Source organism: Aedes albopictus, chromosome 2 (assembly GCF_035046485.1).
Source record: "Aedes albopictus strain Foshan chromosome 2, AalbF5, whole genome shotgun sequence".
In the NCBI taxonomy this organism is placed as follows: domain Eukaryota; kingdom Metazoa; phylum Arthropoda; class Insecta; order Diptera; family Culicidae; genus Aedes; species Aedes albopictus.
The window spans coordinates 26,123,471-26,143,254 of NC_085137.1; the positions used below are offsets into that span (position 1 = coordinate 26,123,471).

General features: G+C 44.4%; 1 protein-coding gene across 2 annotated transcripts in view; it reads right to left on the reverse strand.

Moving 5' to 3' along the window:
* The window catches only part of LOC109407024 (transient receptor potential-gamma protein), a 502,502-nt gene that overhangs the window by 6,482 nt on the left and 476,236 nt on the right, over positions 1-19,784 (reverse strand). For both annotated transcript variants that reach the window (XM_062849336.1, XM_062849335.1), the window contains 6 exons: positions 7,211-7,479; positions 7,044-7,148; positions 6,794-6,989; positions 6,472-6,666; positions 5,637-6,195; positions 5,130-5,575 (listed from right to left, as the gene is read on the reverse strand). In XM_062849336.1, coding sequence (XP_062705320.1) covers positions 5,130-5,575; positions 5,637-6,195; positions 6,472-6,666; positions 6,794-6,989; positions 7,044-7,148; positions 7,211-7,479 — 1,770 coding nt within the window. The remainder of the gene's footprint in view (positions 1-5,129; positions 5,576-5,636; positions 6,196-6,471; positions 6,667-6,793; positions 6,990-7,043; positions 7,149-7,210; positions 7,480-19,784) is intronic.

Here is a 19,784-nt window from a genome sequence, read left to right on the forward strand (position 1 = left end):
GGAATCTCCGAAGAAATTCTAAAACACATTACAAAAGAAAATCCAGGACGAATTCACGACAGGATATTATGAGAATTTCCCGAAATAATTTCAATAGGAATCCATGAAGCAAGCCAAGGAGGAATATTTATAAAAATTTCATAAAGAATCTTCAAAGGAATTCGAGAAGGCATATTTCTAGGAGGAACCATCGAAAAATATCTTGGAGAAATCCTCGAAGGAGTTCCAGGAGGAACCCTCGTAGGTAAGTATTCCATGAGGAATCCCTGAAATAATTCTAGGAGGAATTCCCGCAGGAATTCCAAGAGGGAATCCCGAAAGATTTCCAGCACGATACCCAAAGGAATTCCAGCAGTAATCCCCAAAAGGATTCCACATGAAGCTTTTAAGGCAATTCGAGAAAGAATCTCTAAAAGATTTCTAGGAGGAATCTACGAAAAATATTCAGAAGAATCTCTGAAGGAATTTCAGGAGAAATTCCTGAGGGATTTCTAGGAGGAATCCCCGAAAAAAATTCAAGAAGAATGCCCTAAAGAATTCCAGGGGAAATTCCCGAAGAAATTCCAGAAGGAATTTTCGAAAAAAGTCCAGGAAGAATCCCCGAACAAATTACAGGAGAAGTCCCTGTAGTAATTTCAGAGGGAATACTTGAAGAATTTTCAGCAGAATCTGCCAAAAAGAATCGTTCCGGGTATGGAGAAGGATTTGCAGGAGTTATTTCGTAAAGAATTTCTGGAGGAATTCCAGAAGAAAATCCTGGAGGTATTCTGGTATAAACTCCACGGAAGATCCCTCAAGAATATCCTGGAGACATGTATGATTATAATCCTAAGGAAAATATTGAAGGAACTCCTGTACGCCCGATTGTCCCATGTTATATGGGAATCCCATAGAACATGGGACAATCGGCAGTGTAGGAAATCCTGAATGAGCTCCTGGAAATATCTCTGATGTAACTTCTTGAGGCATCCGTGAGTCCTCCTGGAAAATTCTCAATCTTAATCTACAATCTGAAAGAACCCCAGGAGGGAGCGGACCTGTTGTGATAGTTAGAGCACGTGACTATCACGCCGAGGACCTGGGATCGAATCCCACTCCCGAAAAACTCGCAAAATGTGAGTTCTTCCTTCGGTAGGGAAGTAAAGCGTGGGTCCCGAGATGTATTAGCCTAGGGCTAAAAATCTTGTTAATACAGATAAAAAAACCAAAAGCGATCCCTGGGAGAACTCCTGGAAGAATCCCTAAAGGAACTTCTCGAGGAATCCCCTAAGGGGCCTAAGTGGGCTTCGTGGGCATGCGGTTAGCGGCGTCAGTCGTCTAGGCGTTTCGTAAGCCGCGGAGTGCGAGTTCGATTCCCGCTTCAGTCGGAAAAAACTTTTCGTCTAACGGAAAATTTTCCATTGGGCCACTGTGTGGTATGTGTGTTGCCCATTGTCTCGTGTTAGTAATGTTCAGTCTGTGCAGCCTCTGGCTGAAGACGGTGTAGTGTCTTTTTGAGGATATTCTGAAGGAATCTTAGAAGGAACTTTTATATAGGAATCCCCGAATAAACTTTTGGGGAATGTCTGAATTCTCTTGGAGGTATCTTTAATTCTTCCTATAAGTTTTCTGGAGGAACTTCTGCAGGGATTACTGAAGTAACTTCAGGTGAAATTCAGGATGAATCTCTTAAGAAACATCTGCAAGAGACCCTGGAGGAATATCTGATGGATCTCCTGGACTTATTTCTGTAAGAACTCTTGTAGGAATTTCTAAACGAACTTCAGAAGGAATCCCTGCAGGAGCTCCTAGACATATTTCTTAAGACCTCTTGCAGGGGTTCCGGAAGAAACTTTTTACGGAGTTCTTGATAGGTCTGCAGGAGGCATTTGTGAATCATCCTGAAAGAATCTCTGATGGGACTTCTGGAAGTAAGGTACACCGGGGCAAGTTGAAACGGGTGGGGCAAGATGAAACAGCGGATTAACATGATGTTTTCTTATGATGATAAACAGTTTGATCGCCATAACACATAGTTTTTGATTCAAACAATCTTTTAGCGAAGGACAAATTTCTAAATTTGATTGAAATCTAATTCAAAACTTCGTGTTTCATCTTGCCCCACCCGTTTCAACTTGCCCCGGTGTACCTTACACCTGAGTGAACTCCTGTTGGAATAACTCAGTGAACTTCTGAAGAAATTCCTAAAGAACACCCTGCCCAAGCAACACACATGTTATATATTAGTTACGACATCCCTGAATTCTCTTGGAGCTATTAGGGTGATCCCCGAACGAACTCCTGGAGAGATCACCGAAGGAACTCCTGAAAGAATCTCTGGAAAAAATTCATAAGGCATCCCGGAGTAATACCAAGAGTAATCCCCGAAGAAATTCCATGAGGAATGCTAGAAGTAATTACTGTAGGAACCCTTGATGAAACTCCCGGAATAATCCCTGAAAGATACCTGCACATCATGAGAAATCACATGTTGGATTCTAGAAGAATTTCTGAAGGATCTCCTGGAGGAACCTAGTTCCTGGTATAGAAAGAGTTTCCAATGCATCTAATTGAAAACTGTCCTGCAAACTCTCTTGCAATCCCCATTAACCCCTTTCTTTATCGTTTGCTGATAACCCTCTCAAAACCCGATTGGTTTCCATTGAGCTACCCGCACTTGTCATCTCTTCAATTATGCCTCCCTATAAAACTTCTCAATGCACCCTTTAAACTCATTTAGTTTTTGAAGGAGGGTCCCATTTAAAGCCGACCGACTGGAACCGCTTTTGTATCCCCCATATTCTTCTACAAACCCAAAAGTCATTAAAACACCTCTAAAATCCTTTATGATCCCAATGTACTCTGTTTATCGTCCCTGACAACACCTCTTTCGCTCAAACTCCTTTGAAACCTCTATATGCCCTCAAACCCCGATTTTTAGGGTTTCAGTTGTGCGATTAAGGCGTTTTGAGAGGTTTTAAGCACATTTTTCAATGCGAGTTAGAGGGGTTCCAAGATGTTTCAGGAGAGATATGACCCCAAATTGAGAATGGCTGTTCAAAATCCCCTAAAATAATAACTCTGTTTAAGACAAGTTTTTGTTAATTTACTTTTCCACATATGTATTTGGGAAATTATGAGTAATTGGGTTCAAAATGTGGATGCAGGAGTTAGTTGCTGATGCATCCAACTGATTGTTTTTCGGTTCGTCGGGTCGGATATTCGCGATTTTGTAGTTCATTATGGTTTGGAGGGCATTCTTAACCCATTGGATACTGGCAAATATAGAAAACCAATTGAATAGGATTACATGGTGAGTTCGCTCCTTGTTGTTACATTTATATTTGAACATGAGATACACTTTGGGGATTTCTGGGTGTCCTAAGGATACTAAATGAACTGTTTTCCGGGCAAATGTTTGTGAGGTGGTCAAGTTTTTGTCAATAGAAAACAACCATCATGTTATTGTTGTATTCCGAAGGTCTCCAGTAAATTTAGCCTACCCTGATACAACAAACCATCTGGTAGACCATTTGATTCCGGTATGACTCTGCAGTCCCTGAACAGAAGGAAATACCGTAAAAATACCATGCAAAGAACAACCTATAGTATTAGGCAGAAAATGTTATTTTTTGTCGTTGTACAAAATTTCAGAAGAACATCTTAATTCCGTAAGATAATCTTAAAGGTATTCATAACAAATCGCCAAAGTTTCCTGCAAAAATTCTTGTAGATATTGCTTCAAAAATTCTGCTGAGATTTGTTTAAAAATATATTTTTTTTTTTTTTTAATTCATCATTTATTATTCTTTATTGGGATTTTCAGCTTTAGGCTGTACATCTCCGCATACATAAGCTCTTTCAAAGACTGTTTCAGAAAACCTTTCAGCAAGCGATCTTTTCTCAGAAAATGTTCCGGTGATTCTCTTTCCTGATCCACAGCAATGTCTCCAGGAATGTCCGTCACGAATGAACTTTATAGTTTAAAGTGACATTAATAAAAATGGCCAATGGCCAGGAATTACTTGGAAGATTCATTCAAGAAATTCAGCAAGATTCTTGCATAAATACTTTCAGTGATTCTTGTAGAAATTCTTCCAGAGATTCCTGCAGAAATTCATGCTAAGATTCTTTAAGAGGAAACAAACCATCATCCTTTACCAGAAAATCAAAAGCAGTTTTTTCGCTGAAATCACAACCAATTTCAATGAAAGTTTATCACTGTACTCTACTCAGCATCAGGATAACAGTGAAATAATTTTCATTGACGGTTATTGGATTTCTAGGAAGAAAACTGCTTTTGAATAATTGATGATTGCTGATGACTGAATGATGGTTATTTGAGCCTTAAGGAGTTTCAGTAGTATTCGTTAGTATATTCTCCCTTCAGCATGTTCTTCAAAGATACCTATTGGATTTATTTCTACAAACTCAGAAGAGAGGAATTTGAACACCGGATTTCCTAAAAACTTCTTCCATGGAACATCTGTTTGTAATCGAACTAAGCAAAAATCCAACTGCAGCGATACGTTAGTTTTTATTATTCCCTTTGACGAAAAATTTATTTTTTGGAGAAAAAACTCTAATCTCCCAATAATTTTAGAAAATATGGTGGTTTCTTCAACAGAACCTACAATTAATGAGCTGTTTGTTGCGGGTTTACGTTACTAGGTAGTGCAAGTCATGAAATATAGCATTTATCGGTTGTCAACTATGGAACATTTTACTCCAAGCACTACCACTTTATGTAAAGTTTACCAATCAAGACCAAGTTTGTCCCATTTTTTGAGGAATTAGCAGTCACAATTTGAGAATTTTCGGAACACCTAATTGAAAGTAACAAGCTAGTGGCACTTCGAATCCAGTTTGACCTATTCGACAGAATCGTAACTTGTTTTTTGACTGAGTTGGTTAAAGCGCCGGAACAGGTATACGGAGTCGTGGGTTCGAATCCTACCAACACAAGGGAGATTTTTTTTGAAAAATGTATCTTTCAATTTGTCAATTAAACACACTTGGCCTTTAAATGCCTAAGTTATTACGTCTATTTCAGACTAGCCGACTGGTATAGTCGGAAAATGGGAACTAATTGATTGTGTAACTATAAATACATTGTAAAAATATGCCGTTCCCATTTTCCCATCACTCACCTTACTGCTAGAATTATTCAGCGGAGCTACGGGAGGAGCCACCTCACAGGGAGGCTCCAGCACCGGGCTGCTATTTCTGCTATTCGAAAACTTTTTCCGCTTCCGCTTGAGTGCCGCTAGGGCACCGAAGTGCAGGTGATAGTGATGATGCGAGGAATCTTTCGTTTTTCCTCCGTGCGACTTATCGCTACCCTCACGCTGGTGATGCTGCTGGTTGTGGTGGTGGTGATGATGTTTGGTCGGATCCGGAGACGCTTCCACCTCTGGCCGGTCCAGACTTGGGTTGGAGTCCGAGGGAGACTCCGTGATGGCTTCGTCCGAAGCGGGACTGTTACTGTGGCTGGCGGATTCCCCCCGTGGACCGTGATTGCAGACCGAGTCTTCCGAACGGGATCTTCCGATGAACTTGGAGACGCTTCCGTGCTTTGCCGCTTCGATGAGAGTTCCTAGAACGTTGGAAGAAGAGTTTAGAAATGTGGAACATTGCTCATCGTAGTCTTTCACTACCCCATCGTTTCTTCTGCGAGTTGGGCCTCTTGGAGTGGAACTTCGGTGCAAGTTTGGATAGTTTGTGCATTGCATTGTTGTTCTCGCCGAAGGAACTCTGCGATTGCGACGAGAACTGATGCATCGGGTTGACTTGGTGCAGAGCTTTCTTGGGAGTAAGGCCGGGCCCGAACACTCCGGCGAACAGCTCGTGCGAACCGTGTTCCGGAAGCTGTGATATGAACTCGGAGACTGGGGTCAAGTGTTGTCCGCCCTCCGGCGCCGGTGGAGGAGCAATGTTGAACCCCTTCATGAGTCGGCGTTCCTTCTGGCGGTTCTTCTTGCCGCCGACCCCACTGCCGGATCCCGTCGCACTGGTCGTGTTCATTCCGCTGTTCTTCAGAATCTCCACCAGTTCGCAACGAAAGGCCGAGATGTCCTGCTTGATTTCGTTGACGTCATCTTCGGTGACGCCCTGGGACTCGGCCTTTCGCTGTTCGACGGTCACATACCGCCGCACCAGATTCCTCATTATGCTCTGATACCGAAAGTCCCGCTCGCTGGCTTGCTTTACCTTCCGCTGAAACAAAAACAGAAAACCGGAGCAGAGCAAATAGCGGAAGAGGAAAGAGATTCCACGCGTATAGAGAGAGAAGTCCCAATCGGTATAGGAGATGATAGGTATGAAGGTAGTGAGAGAAAGGTTCCACAGGAGATAGAGGATTCGGTTGGAACAGGAGGGAATAGACGTAGATTCGTGATACCACACATTAGAAACACACGGTGCACTCAATGGTCATCCCAGCCCCAATCCCAGGTTTCGGACAACACCCAGATGGCTCGAATCGTTACTCACTCGAATCGTCTTCATGTGCTCCTTCTTGACGGCCTTGGAATGACCGCAGAATTTCCGCTTGACCCACTGGAAGACGTAGAAGATGGACTTCGGTGTTGGAATGATGTTGAACGGTGGCGGGCAGGTTCCTCCCTCCTCGAAGTAGCTGATCCACAGCTTGGACCGGGCAAACTTCCACTCCACGTCGGCTCGTTCCTGGAAATAAATAGATTAAGTTTAGCAAGCTTTCTCGTATCAATCAACATTTACTGTACAGGGTCATGGATGAGAGAAGATTGAAAGGTGGAAACGGCACTTCCATGAACATTGATAAGGTGCTTACCGATATAAGCTGATATGAATGATTCATCATGGCAATCAGAAGATTCAGCAGCACCACGATGTTGATCACCGAGTACGTCCCGAACATCAGCATGCCCCAGAAGCGGGTGAAGATTTTGATCCCGTCCAGTTCAAAGTTCTCCAGATCCACCAAACCGAATACCGCCCAGAATAGGGTTTGAATGGTTTCGAACAGGCTGAAATATAGGCAGTCGATGAAGGTTTCTTAATTCGAGGTGAATTCTACTTACTTCGCAAATCGCCTCCACACGACGCATGCATTTGGATCGGTTGACGTCATGTTGGAGAACGCCGACGCATCTGGACATCGCTTCTTCTCTAAATCGGCGTAGTACCTATAATTTGAAATCAATTACTAAGTCATTCTGATCAGGTATAAGCGCCATAATAAACCTACCACAACAACTGATTGAGACCGCTACTGAAGGCAAACAGCACCAGCACGTACAGGAAGAAAAACTTCATGATGTCCATCACCATCCGCGAGAGCGACACCTGTAGCGGTCCCAGATGAGGATTCACCGAAAATATGTACACCAGCTTGAGCGAGCTGAAGATATTGGCTGCGCTGAACAATCCCTCCGAAATCAGCATCGGATCCCAGGTGTCCCACTTTTCTCGGGGCAGATCCGCCGCAAACCGATTGATGGCCATCTCCTTTTGGACCTGCGGTAGGATAAAAAGTGACGCATTTAATCGAAAATATTAAAGCAATAATAAGGAGTGTATCGTAAATTAACTGTAAATGTTCACAGCAGCCTTTAATCGATCCTAGAGGGATCGTCATGAGAATTTCAAGCGGAGTTATTGATAAAAATCGAGTGGATTTTGGAGGGACTCTAAAAGGACTCCTCGGAGGAATTTCTGAAGGGTTTTTGGGAGATATTTCTGAGGAATACCTGAAAGAATCTAAGGAAGTATTTCAGGTGGAAATCTTCGCAGGTTTTGTTTGATCGCCTTTTTTTAAATAAACATTTTTTTTGAGAAATTTTCCGCAGAACTTCTTGAAGGAATTTCTGGGAGAAGTTTGGAGAAATTTCATGAATGAATATCTGCGGGAATTCTCACAACATTTTGTATTAATTATTTAAAGCACTTTTGCAGGTATTTCTGACGGACATGTTGGAGAAATTTTAGAGGCCTCAGAGAAATTAAAAACTTGTGCACTCGGCAGAATTTATGGAGGAATATGCGGAACAATTTGTACGGTGATCCTTAGAAATATTCTAAGGAAAATTTCTGTAGGCGTCCTTAGAGAAATCCAAGCAAAAACTCTCAGAAATCCCCAAACAAAATAATCTGAAGGATGTAGATATTTTTGAAATATTCTACGGCAAAAAAGGCTGCAGGGTTCTTGAGAAGAATCATCAAATTTTTAGAGGAATTCTTGGAAAAATACTCGGTGAACAACCACGAGTAATCGTTGGGAAAACCATCAGTTGAATCTCTGAGAATATCATCTGAAGAATCCTGGCAAGATTTTCCTGGAGGAATCTTTGGACGAACGTCTAAAGGAAACTTTTTTGATAGATTCTCGGTCCAATCCTCGGAGATATTTTTTGTAGATATCAGCTGCGAATTTCAAAATTATTTTTGGATAAAATTCCCTAAAAAATTTGGTTAGAAATACTTGGCGAAATTCAATTTAAAAAAATTATAAAAATTTTCACTTAAAAATCTGGGAGAGCTCCTAAAACTAGAATTCTAAATAATCTTTGAGGGAGTAGAAAAAATTAGATGTTTTTTTAAAGCTCGAGTAACGTTTTAGTAACGAATTCCTGAAAACCTTTCTAAAAACAACTCGGAGGAATTCCAAGAGAAATTAATGGGCAGACTTTCTGGAAATCTTGAGCAAATCTGATATTTTTTTTCACCGGAGAATTCCAGGAACAATTTAAAAAAGAAATTCTGAACATTTTTGGACAAATTCTTGTAAAAATTCTAGAACTTCTCATGCAACGTTTGGAAAAGTTCCTGAAAAGATCTCAAAAAATAATATGGAAAAATCCTCGTAGTATTTCCAGGAGAAATCTTAGCAGGCACTCATGGACGAATCTGGGGGAAACAAAAACTCAAAGAATATTTTTTGGAGGAAATTATTGTAGAAATTCCCAAAAAAAAAAAATCCTCGTTGAAAATTTAAGAAAAGAAGTGTTGGAACGTTTCGGATGGATTTTGGAGTTCTCTGTAGCACGCTATGTTTGTGGTTATGCGAGCTCAAAGCTGTTGTATTGAAATTCATTTTAGTTTTAACATAAATACAATAATGTTTTCAGACTTACATTTGGTCTCCTCGTTTTAATTCGGTGTTAATACTGCAGGATGACGGTTTCTGACTAAAATACTGATTGAATTACAATTCACTGGATATTTCTAACTATGACTCTGCCTTCTTGTCTAGTTTGCAAGGATGGTTTGAGGAAAAATTGATCGGAAGTTGCGTCAGCTGCTGTTTGTCAGTGTTTGACAGCTGATCTGATTGTAAGTGTCGGTGACAAGTTACAGGGCTGCGCGCTATTAGGGGACAGTGGCGTAGGGTTGCCCCCAACATCCCCCGACCCGTAATGCAGGTCCATCACTTCCGGTGGTACTGCGTTACCGCTACCTCCATCATCCGCTGCCTTGACGTCCAGGATAGCAACCTTCGTAACAGGCCGCCGCAGCACTCCTCCACTGGTTTTCACTAAAACTTGTCTGCACCGTCCGTCTCGTCCTGTAATAGCGGAAAGAATCCGCCCACGCAGCCATCCGTTCCGAACCGATGGATCAACGACGACAGCTAGATCTCCGACTTTCGGCTCCTTGGCCTCTCCGTACCATTTAGTACGTCCAGCGATAGTCGGAAGGTACTCCCGCACCCAACGATGCCAGAATTGATTCACCAGGTTCGTCGTCAATCGCCAGTTCGTCCTTAAGGACTCTGGATGATCTGGAATAGCCATCGGAGGTTGAGAAACTCCCTGCGAACTTAGCAGCAAAAAGTGGTTTGGAGTAAGGGCTGCCTGAGATTCTGACTCCAGCGGTACGAACGTCAGTGGTCTGGAATTGACTATTCCTTCCGCTTCGATCATCAACGTGAGAAGAGTCTCGTCATCGGGATTTCTGGTGGTCGAGAGGCTGGAAAAGGCTATTTTGATTGACCTGACAAGCCTCTCCCATGATCCACCCATGTGCGGGGCTGACGGCGGGTTGAACACCCACTTGGTAACTACGTTGGTGAAGACGGCTGACAGTTCCTGATTCATCTCTCTGATCTGCTGCTGTAACTCGTGGCTGGCACCCAGGAAATTGGTACCGTTATCGCTTCTGATTTCTAGGGGCGCGCCTCGTCGCACGACGAACCGCCGAATCGCCATCTTACAAGCCTCGGTGGACAGGGAATGCACCACTTCCAGGTGAACGGCCCGGATGGTGAGGCACGTAAAAAGCGCCACCCACCGTTTGACCAAGGAGCGTCCGATCCTGACCTGAATGGGGCCGAAGTAGTCCAGCCCAACGTAGCTGAAAGGGCGGGTGTACGGACTAAGGCGGGCCTTCGGTAGTGGGGCCTCACGCGGACACAACGGTTTGGCCTTGGAGATCTTACACTGCATACAAGTCTTCGTCAGATTCCGCACCAGTGCACGCAGGCAGGGAACATGGAAGCGCTGTCGTACTTCATTGATGACCGTCTCATTGTTTGCGTGCAAGTAGAGCCGATGGTACCACTCGACGACCAGCTTGGTCAGGCGGTGTCCTTTCGGAAGAATTATTGGGTATTTGGTGTCAAACGGTACGAAAATCGCTCCAACGATTCGGGTGTCCATTCGGACTACGTCACACTCGTCGATGAACGGAGACAACTTGTAGATCCGGCTGGTTCGGTTCAGTTTCGGCTTCTGTCCTTCCTTCGCTTTCTGTAGCTCAACCATCTCTTCAGGGTACGCGTCTTGCTGCGCTAGCCGCCACAGTGCGTTTTCAGCTTTGTTGAGTTCCTCGTTGGTGATATGCGAGCTCTGTAACGGCAGCTTCGTCGCCTTCCGCCGGCAGTTGTCTGCGAAGCGATAGATGTAGGCAACAGTCCGTTTTAGCCTTTCGAATTTAGAGAAGCGGCTCCATTCGACGACTTCGTAATGCTCCACCGTAAGGTGAACGTTGCACGGCCTGATCTCGACGGTTGTTGCTTCGGGTTCAGTCTGACGTGGCCACAGCTCCTCAGACTTCCACAGGAAATCCGGTCCTCTAAACCAACGGCTGTCGGTTTTCAGATTCGGTCCACTGGCCCACTTCGTGCCATCGTCTGCAACATTGGCCTTCGATGGAACGTATCGCCACTCTACGGCATTGGACTTGGAGAGAATCTCTCCTATTCTGCAGGCAACAAACTGTCGGTAGCGGCGGTGGTCGGAATGGATCCAGGCGAGCACGGTCTTCGAGTCGGTCCAAAACACTCGCTGCGATATCGGCAGGCTATGACTGTTGCAAAGAGTTTTCATAAGCCTGCAGCCTATCAATGCGGCCTGGAGTTCCAACCTCGGGATCGAGAGAGCTTTTATCGGTGCAACTTTCGCTTTTCCTCCGACGAGTGCGCAATGATACTTTCCTTGAATAGTGGCCCTAAAATAGGCGGCGCACGCATAGGCAGTCTCACTGCCATCGACGAAAACGTGGAGCTGCAGATCTTCAATGTCGGACGCTGTCACGCCCGGGAAATAGGCGCGTGGTATTCGCACCTCTTCCAGCTCCTTGAACTTAGCGGTCCATGAACGCCATCGCAGCAGGATCTGCTCATCCACCGCGTCGTCCCATCCAGCTTTCGTACGCCAGATATCCTGGATAATAACGCGACCATGGATGAGGAAGTGGGAAAGAAGCCCCAGCGGATCGAACTGGCTCATCACGCACCGCAGGATGCTTCGCTTGGTCGGAATGACTGTCTCCACGTCGATTTCGCTGGAGAACACGAGTACGTCCTCAATTGCCTTCCACTGCATGCCCAGTACACGTTCTATCTGAGAGTTTTCGCTGACGATCTTCATTGAAGCGGCCTCGGTTTCCCCGACCCGTCTGAGAACTGTCGACGAGTTCGAGAGCCAGTTGCGAATGGTGAATCCGCCACGCCGATGTACTAATTTGACCTCTTCTACAACCTGACACGCTTCTTCCTCGCTGTCGAAGCTCTGCAGATAATCGTCAACGTAATGTCGGCGCACAATCGCCTGCACTGCTCTCGGGTATTCCTCTGCGTGTTCGATTGCGTTAACGTTTTTCACGTATTGCGCCGAGCATGGGGAGCTGGTGGAGCCGAATGTCGCTACGTCGATTACGAATGTCTTTGGAGAATTCCCGGGATCACCGGGCCAGAGAAAAAGCTGACTGTATCGGTCTTCTAGGCGGATCTTCAGTTGATGGAACATTTCCATAATATCTCCCACCACTGCTACTTTCCGTTCCCGAAATCCGCAGAGAACATCCGGCAATGGTTGAACCAGATCCGGTCCTTTCAGCAACATGCTGTTCAGGGAAACACCATCCACCGTTGCCGCTGCGTCCCACACGATCCGAATCTTGTTTGGCTTCTTCGGGTTCCGCACTATTCCGACAGGAAGGTACCACAACCGTCTTGGGTCGGCCGTCGCCAGCTCCTCCTCCGTCGCCTCGTGGATGTAGCCCTTCTGCTGATACTGCGCTATCTGACGCTGGACGTTCTCGAATAAGGTTGGATCGGCAATGAACCGCTTTTCCAAGCAGCGTAATCGTCGTGCAGCCATGGCGTAGTTATCGGGAAACTCTACGTGTTCGTAGCGCCACAGAAGCCCGGTCTCGAATCCGCCTTCGACTCGCCTCGTTGTTTTCTCCAGTAGAGTCCTTGCCCGCTTGTCTTCGTCTGATTCAGGACTTCGATCCATCGAAACGCCTACATTCTCCACCGTGAAGTACTGCTTCACTAGCTCGTGCAGACTGTTATCAGAATCGCAGCCACAAATGTGCAGATTGCAACTCGCGAAATTTGTCCCGTTTGGCATTGATCCGTAGATAGCCCATCCGAGGCGGGTCTTCGCCGCGATCGGTTCTCCTACGCGACCTTCTCGTATTTGTTGAGTGGCTGTGAGGTGCGTGTTCTTCGCTCCAATGAGTATTCCTGGAGCCGTAGATTCGAAGTCCGTGACCGGCAGCTTTCGTAGGTGTTCGAACCGGTCGGCGAGCTCGTTGTATCGCAGCGTCTGTACCGGCAATGCCAAGGATTCTACGGTTCTGACATCCTTCAGCGGATACCGTTTGCCTCCTCCTATTCCGGAAATCTCTACTTCCACTTGGCGCGAACCTTCCTCTTCTCGGCTGATATTGCTCGTCCAGGTTAGGCAAAGACGCATTTCCGTTCCTTCAGCCTGCAAAGCGTCCGCTATGCCCTTCTCCAGAAGCGTGACGGACGACCCTTCATCGATAAAAGCTAGTGTTTCGATGCTCTTGCCCTTGCTGAACAGTCGAACCGGCAACATGCGGAACAGCGTGGAGCTCTGGGTGTGATGAGCGTTTACGCCTTCGGTAGGGATGCTGCGTGGCACCGTCTCGCTCCCTTGTGGTGTCGGCTTGGCCGGGGTCGACGGACTTGCCGAGTAACTGTGTAGAAGCGGATGATGGCGCATTTGACAGCCCTGCACGTCACATCGGGCTGCGGATCGACATGGCTTTCTACCATGCTTCCCGAGGCAGATCCGGCACAGGAAATGGTCTCGAACAGTTTTCCAACGGTCGTCAGGATCCATCTTCTTGAAGACTTTACACTCCTTCACTCGATGATCCGGATCTCCACAGACCAGACAGGTGATCGACGATACTGCCTTCGTAGACTCCACTGTTGGCTTCACGGACATCGCTGCACCGGGTGGTGTAGCGTGAGCGTTGACGAAACCTTTCTGCTTTTCTTCCCTTTTCGGTTTTGATCCTCTCGGGTCCAGGGTGAGTGTGACTTCAGCGGCCGCAGACACCAGATTGGCCATGTATCGGCTGAATACACGAAGGTCAGCCACCGCAAACTGCCGCTTGAATGTTACCCACTCTAACTTGAGATTCGCTGGAAGCTTATCCACGAGCTCCTGGAGTAGAACCGGGTTCGAAAAATGTAGCACTTGTCCCGCTGCCTCCAGATGCTCGCAGAAGTTCTGCACTGCCATCCCAAAGGCCACTACAGTACACAAATTATCGGCTTTCGGTACCGGAACCTCTCGTACCTTCTGAAGCAGTGCGTAGATTATTTGCTCCGGGCGCCCGTACAGCAACTGCAAAGTCTGCATCACTTGTGGCACCGATGTAGGCAGCAGCAAACGGCTGCGAACTGCCTCCAAGGCCCCACCTTTCAGGCACCGCTGGAGCCGGCCGAGATTCTCCACGTTGCTGTAACCACACGCTTCCGTGGAGGTGTTGAAAGCACTGAAGAACATAGGCCACTCTTCCGAATTGCCACTAAACACTGGAAGCTCTTTCGGCATAACGTGTCGCGCCGCGAGTTGACGAGATGTCGGTGCTGAATTATCGATATTCGCGACAGGAATCACTTGGGCACCAAATGGTGCTTGCGAAATATGTGGGTGCGGTTGAGGAAGGCTTGTTGGGAGGGGGAAGGGAGCGTAGGACGTGTGTGCATTTATTGTGCTCATTTGGGGATAAATTGGCCCTACGCTACAATTTGCATACTGCGAATAAGCTACCTGACCTACTGGAGCAAAATTGCTTAAGCTACTTGTTACCTGGTATGGTTGGCTTACGTGCCCGGATTGTCCCGGATAGCTGACAAACTGACCAACTGAGCTGATCGATGGTGGCAGACACTGGGTGGAGCTGGTGAGACCCGTCACTGGATTGATCCAATTTGCTGTGGTGATCGGCGTCGATGATCCCGGACGGTTTGCTCCTCCTCCAGGCTGGAATTCGTGCGTAAAGCTTGTAGTTTGTCCCATCGGATGCACGCTTGCAGGTAGGTGGCTTTGTTGCAGGTTCACTTGTGTTGAGATCGCAGTAGAAATCGGCTGGGAAACTGGACCTAATTCGCCCCCGAAGAGCGATGCGACGGCCGGTAATGATGAAGTGGCTTGCGGGGTGGATTTCATCCCTCCAGTGGCGGAATGTTGCAGTCTTGTTCCGGACATCGTAGTCGCAACCGTCTCTGTACTCGCCGGTGCCAAAACTAGCTGGTTCTGGCGGACAGCAACCTGGTCCAATCGATTCATCCAGTCTCCAAGACCGCCGATGTTTCCTTCACCGCTGGTTGATTCACTCCTTGCATTCACGATATCGTACCGCGCCTTCCACACCTCCTTTTCCAACTGCAATTTTCGTTGTTCGAGCTGCGCCGCCTGCTGTAGTTCGATCTCCCTAAGCAGGACGGCTTTTCGCTCCTCCAGCAGTTTGAGGTTAAGTCGTGCGAGTCCCCCAATAGCTTCTGTTCCCCGAGAGGAATCGTCGGTCTGTCGGTGCCCGCTGCTGACCTGAGCACTGCAGTCTCCATCGGAGCCGCCGAAAGTGGTTTTCGCGGCACATTCCTGGCACTTCCAGTGGTCCTCTTTCTTGCCGTCGTCGAAGCCCACACATCCAAAGTGGAACCACTTACCGCAGCCTTCGCACTGGACCATGTCGTCGATATTGTTGGCCAGATCGCACAGCTGGCAGTCGAAGCGGTCGGTCTCCGGCATCCTGAATCCCCGTTCCGACGTGGTTCGCAACAAATCTTTGAGTTTTATGTTGGAACGTTTCGGATGGATTTTGGAGTTCTCTGTAGCACGCTATGTTTGTGGTTATGCGAGCTCAAAGCTGTTGTATTGAAATTCATTTTAGTTTTAACATAAATACAATAATGTTTTCAGACTTACATTTGGTCTCCTCGTTTTAATTCGGTGTTAATACTGCAGGATGACGGTTTCTGACTAAAATACTGATTGAATTACAATTCACTGGATATTTCTAACTATGACTCTGCCTTCTTGTCTAGTTTGCAAGGATGGTTTGAGGAAAAATTGATCGGAAGTTGCGTCAGCTGCTGTTTGTCAGTGTTTGACAGCTGATCTGATTGTAAGTGTCGGTGACAAGTTACAGGGCTGCGCGCTATTAGGGGACAGTGGCGTAGGGTTGCCCCCAACAAGAAGTCTTAGATGTTTTTGAAAAGATCTTCAAAAAACTAATGGTGGAATACTTAGACAAATTACCTAAGGAAAACTCTAATAAATTAGTTAAAGATTTAATGTGATGAGTGTTTGTACCGTTGTGTTAAGCCCTTCAAGATGGCCTTCTAATAGAGTGGAATGAGACGGTACCGAAACACAAACTCAATCGAAGCTTTCAAAAGTCTTCGCATAAATGAATGATTCTACAGAAGTTCAAATGTCTTCAAATGGAAGACACGTCTTCACATCTGGCATTCCTGAAAGTAACTAGCTTCTAAACATTTTTTCAAATGTTCTTCTGGTGATTCTTCTAGCAAGTTTGCCGTCATTTTTCGTAAGTTCTTTAATAAGTTCATTGTATAGTTCTTACAGGAATTCCTCTGGATATTCTTTGGTATGCTGCTCCAAGAATTCGTCCAGATGTACCACCGGAAGATCTTCCAGAGGTTCTTCCAGTAATTTTTCAGGGCGTTGTTCCGGTAATTTTTACAAGAAGTAATGTGGTACCTCCAGGAAGAATTCTTAGGTGCTTTTTTTTTAATTCATCTAGAAGTTTCCCCAGAATTTCTTTTCGATGTTTGTCCGGCGGTTTATATAGTAATTGCATGATATTCCAGAACTTCTTCAGGAATCATTTTCTTCCTGGAACATGCCCAAGAAATCACCGGGAATTTATGCTGGACTTCCTCCTGGAATTTTCGCAAGAGTTTCTAGAAATAATCTTCAGAGAAATATTTCTGAAATACTTGTAGGAGTTCCTTTAAGTAATTTTAATGAGTTCTCTGCTTTAAGGATAACTCAAAGAAACCCTTTAGGAATTCCCCAAACAATCATCTAGGAATTCCTACAAGCATTTCTCTAGGATATTATCAAAGGATTTTTTTTTCACAATTTCTTCAAATCAATTCGATTTGATCAGAAAAACTTCCCAAAAATTTCACCGAGGATGAATGTCTTGCTGAATTCCTTTAGCAATACCTCAAGGAGTTCATCAGGAGTTCTACTAAGGATTCCTCCAAGGCTTCCTTCATGAATTATTGCAAGGATTTCTTTTAGATTTTACTTCATTCCTTTTGATTTTTCCAAACAATTTCATTCAATGATTGTCCCAATAAATTTTCCGTAGATTAATATTTCTTTAATTATTATTCAAGGATTACTTCTCAAATACCTCTAGTAAATTTTTAATGAATTCCTTCAAAAATTATTGCAATTTTTTTCCAACAATGCTTCAAACATTTGCTCTCCAGGATCTCAAAGAAACTTTCCTAGAATTTATTTCATAATTACTTTCAAGAATTACTTCAGATTTTTTTTAAATTCCTGTTTGGATTCCTACAGGAGCTTCTCCAAAGATTCTCAATAGGATTTTGTCCAGGAATTCCTCCGAGATTCTCTAGGAATTGATCTTGGAATTCTCCTTGGATTTCTTCCAAGGATTCCTCAAAGAGACTTATATCTCAATACCTCCTATGATATCTACAAGAATTTGTCCAGCAACCCTTATGGAGTGCTTAAAAACCTTCTAATGGAATTCTTCCAAGAATACCCCAGAAATTCTAACAAAAAAATCTTTGGAAGTCTTCGAAGAAATCATCCGGAATTCCTTTCAGAACTCCTCTAGAAAATTTTCAAAGACACCTTCAGAAAATCTTCAACAAAACCAGGAATTCATCCAAGAGTTTCTCGGGGAATGGTTCAACTGGTTCAACTACATAGATATTTTTCAAGGATTATCAGAAAGTCTTCAAGGAATTCTTCGAAAAATACCTTCAAACATTATTGCTAAAATTCCTCCAGAAATTCTTTACCAGTTTTTCCAGGTAGTCATATTGTTTCAGGATGGAAGAAACCCAAGCAACTTGCTTGGGAAGCTACTCCAGGATTTACTCCTGACATTTTTCCATAGATTTCTCCAGGAATTTCTCTAATACTTCTATTAATGCTCTTCCAAGTGCTCCATCAATGGTTCTTCCAAGTATTTTTCCAAGATGTTACTCAATTGTCATTGGATTACCTTTTGAAGGGTTCTTTAGTAGTATCCCTTTAAGGTCCCATAAGACATGGCAAATATTTGGTCCAAAAAGCCCAACAAATGACCAACACAAAGTGAATCTTAGAAACCTTGGACGAATGTTGGACTTCAATGGCAAATGTTCGTCATAATGACAAACAGTCCAATGGCCCCATAAAGGGATACTTCTAAAGAACCCTTTAAAAGGTAATTCAAGGACACTTCCAGGGATTCTTGCCAAGATATTTCTGGTAATTTCTGAAGAAAATTCAGGAAAAAATTTTGAAGGAGCATATGATAAAAAAAACATCTCCAAAAGAATACATTAACCAAATCCTTGTGATATCTGAAAAAAAAATCTTTTGAATTTCTCGGGAAACGCTTGGGAGAACTTCCGGACAGATGCATTTGAAAAGAGTGACAAGGAAAATTCCTTGGAGGAATTCCTGAAAAAAATGCTAGAGTTATGGAGAAATCACAGACAAACAGACGTAATACTACGAACGTTTCCCGATTCAAATTATAGTCCCGGACATCTGTTTGCCCAATACTAAAAGGACTGAGTTTGGCCGACCACCAACTAGGTGGCGGTAGTGGGCAAACGTCAAACTCGAACAAAAACGATGCGAGCGCCACGGGTGGGCAGTTGGCCAACTATGAAATTTTAAAATAGACCGTTAAATTGGTGTACGATGGGAAATGTCAAAGTATTACGTCTGTTTGTCTGTGGAGAAATCTTTAGAAGAATTCATTGAGAGATTAAATTAAGAATTATTTGAAGAGTCCAGTTCGAGAAGACATGAATAAATCTGGGAATGATCTGTGGAAAACTCTTGAGGGATTCTTTGGAAAAAAAATTCCTTGGAGAATTCAGGAGGAATCATTGAAAGAACTCCTTTATCAATTTTTGAAGGAATTCATTTTTTTAGGAAAAATATTTGGAAACATCTTTGTATTGTCTTCTGCAGAAATTTTCGAAATGATTTTTGAAGAAAACCTTGGAAAACCCCTTGATAAATCAGCGGAGAAACTTTTGGAAGAAACTTCATATCAATTTGGGGTAGTTTTTGATAAAATTGCTGGGCGAGTCCTTATACGAATTCCGAAAAGAATTCTTGGAGAAATGTCTGGAGAATCTCTTGAGAGAGTTTCTTTTGAACATTCCTAAAGAAGTTACGTTTGGGGCTTCCTCAAGGAATAACCCTTAGAATGTTTCCAAGTACTGAGTCTACGGATTCCTAGATTTTTATCTAAGGATTTCTCCAGGAGTTCCCTGGTTTTCAAGAAAAAAGGATCAATGCAAGAAATAATCTCAAGAACAAACTTCAGAAATAATCCATAATTTCTGTAGGAATCCCTAGAATGAGCTCTAATAGGAATCCATGAAAGTTCCTACCCCAGCAACTCCCGGAGATATTTTCAGAAGGAACTCCATGAGAAATCCCAAGAAGGAACTTTTGAAGTATTTCCCAGAAGTTACATCTGGAGGAGTCCCCAGGAGGAAATCTTGAAAGCATCTTTAGGGGAATCCTGGAAGAGCATCTGGGGAATAGCAGAATCTGCAACGGAAATTCAGCAGAATCTCAAGAGGAAATTTTTGGCTGACCAAAAAAACGAAATTTGCGGTGGAAATCCCAGAGGGAACTTTTGGAGAAATAGCGATAGGAACTTCTGGAGGAATCTCCAGATGGAACTCCTGGAGAAATTTTCAGAAGAAACTCTGGGGGGAATCCAAACGATGCTCCTGGAAAATCCTCAAATGGTATTTGTGGACGAATCTTCAGAGCTCCTGAAAGATTTCGTAGATAGAATTTCTGGAG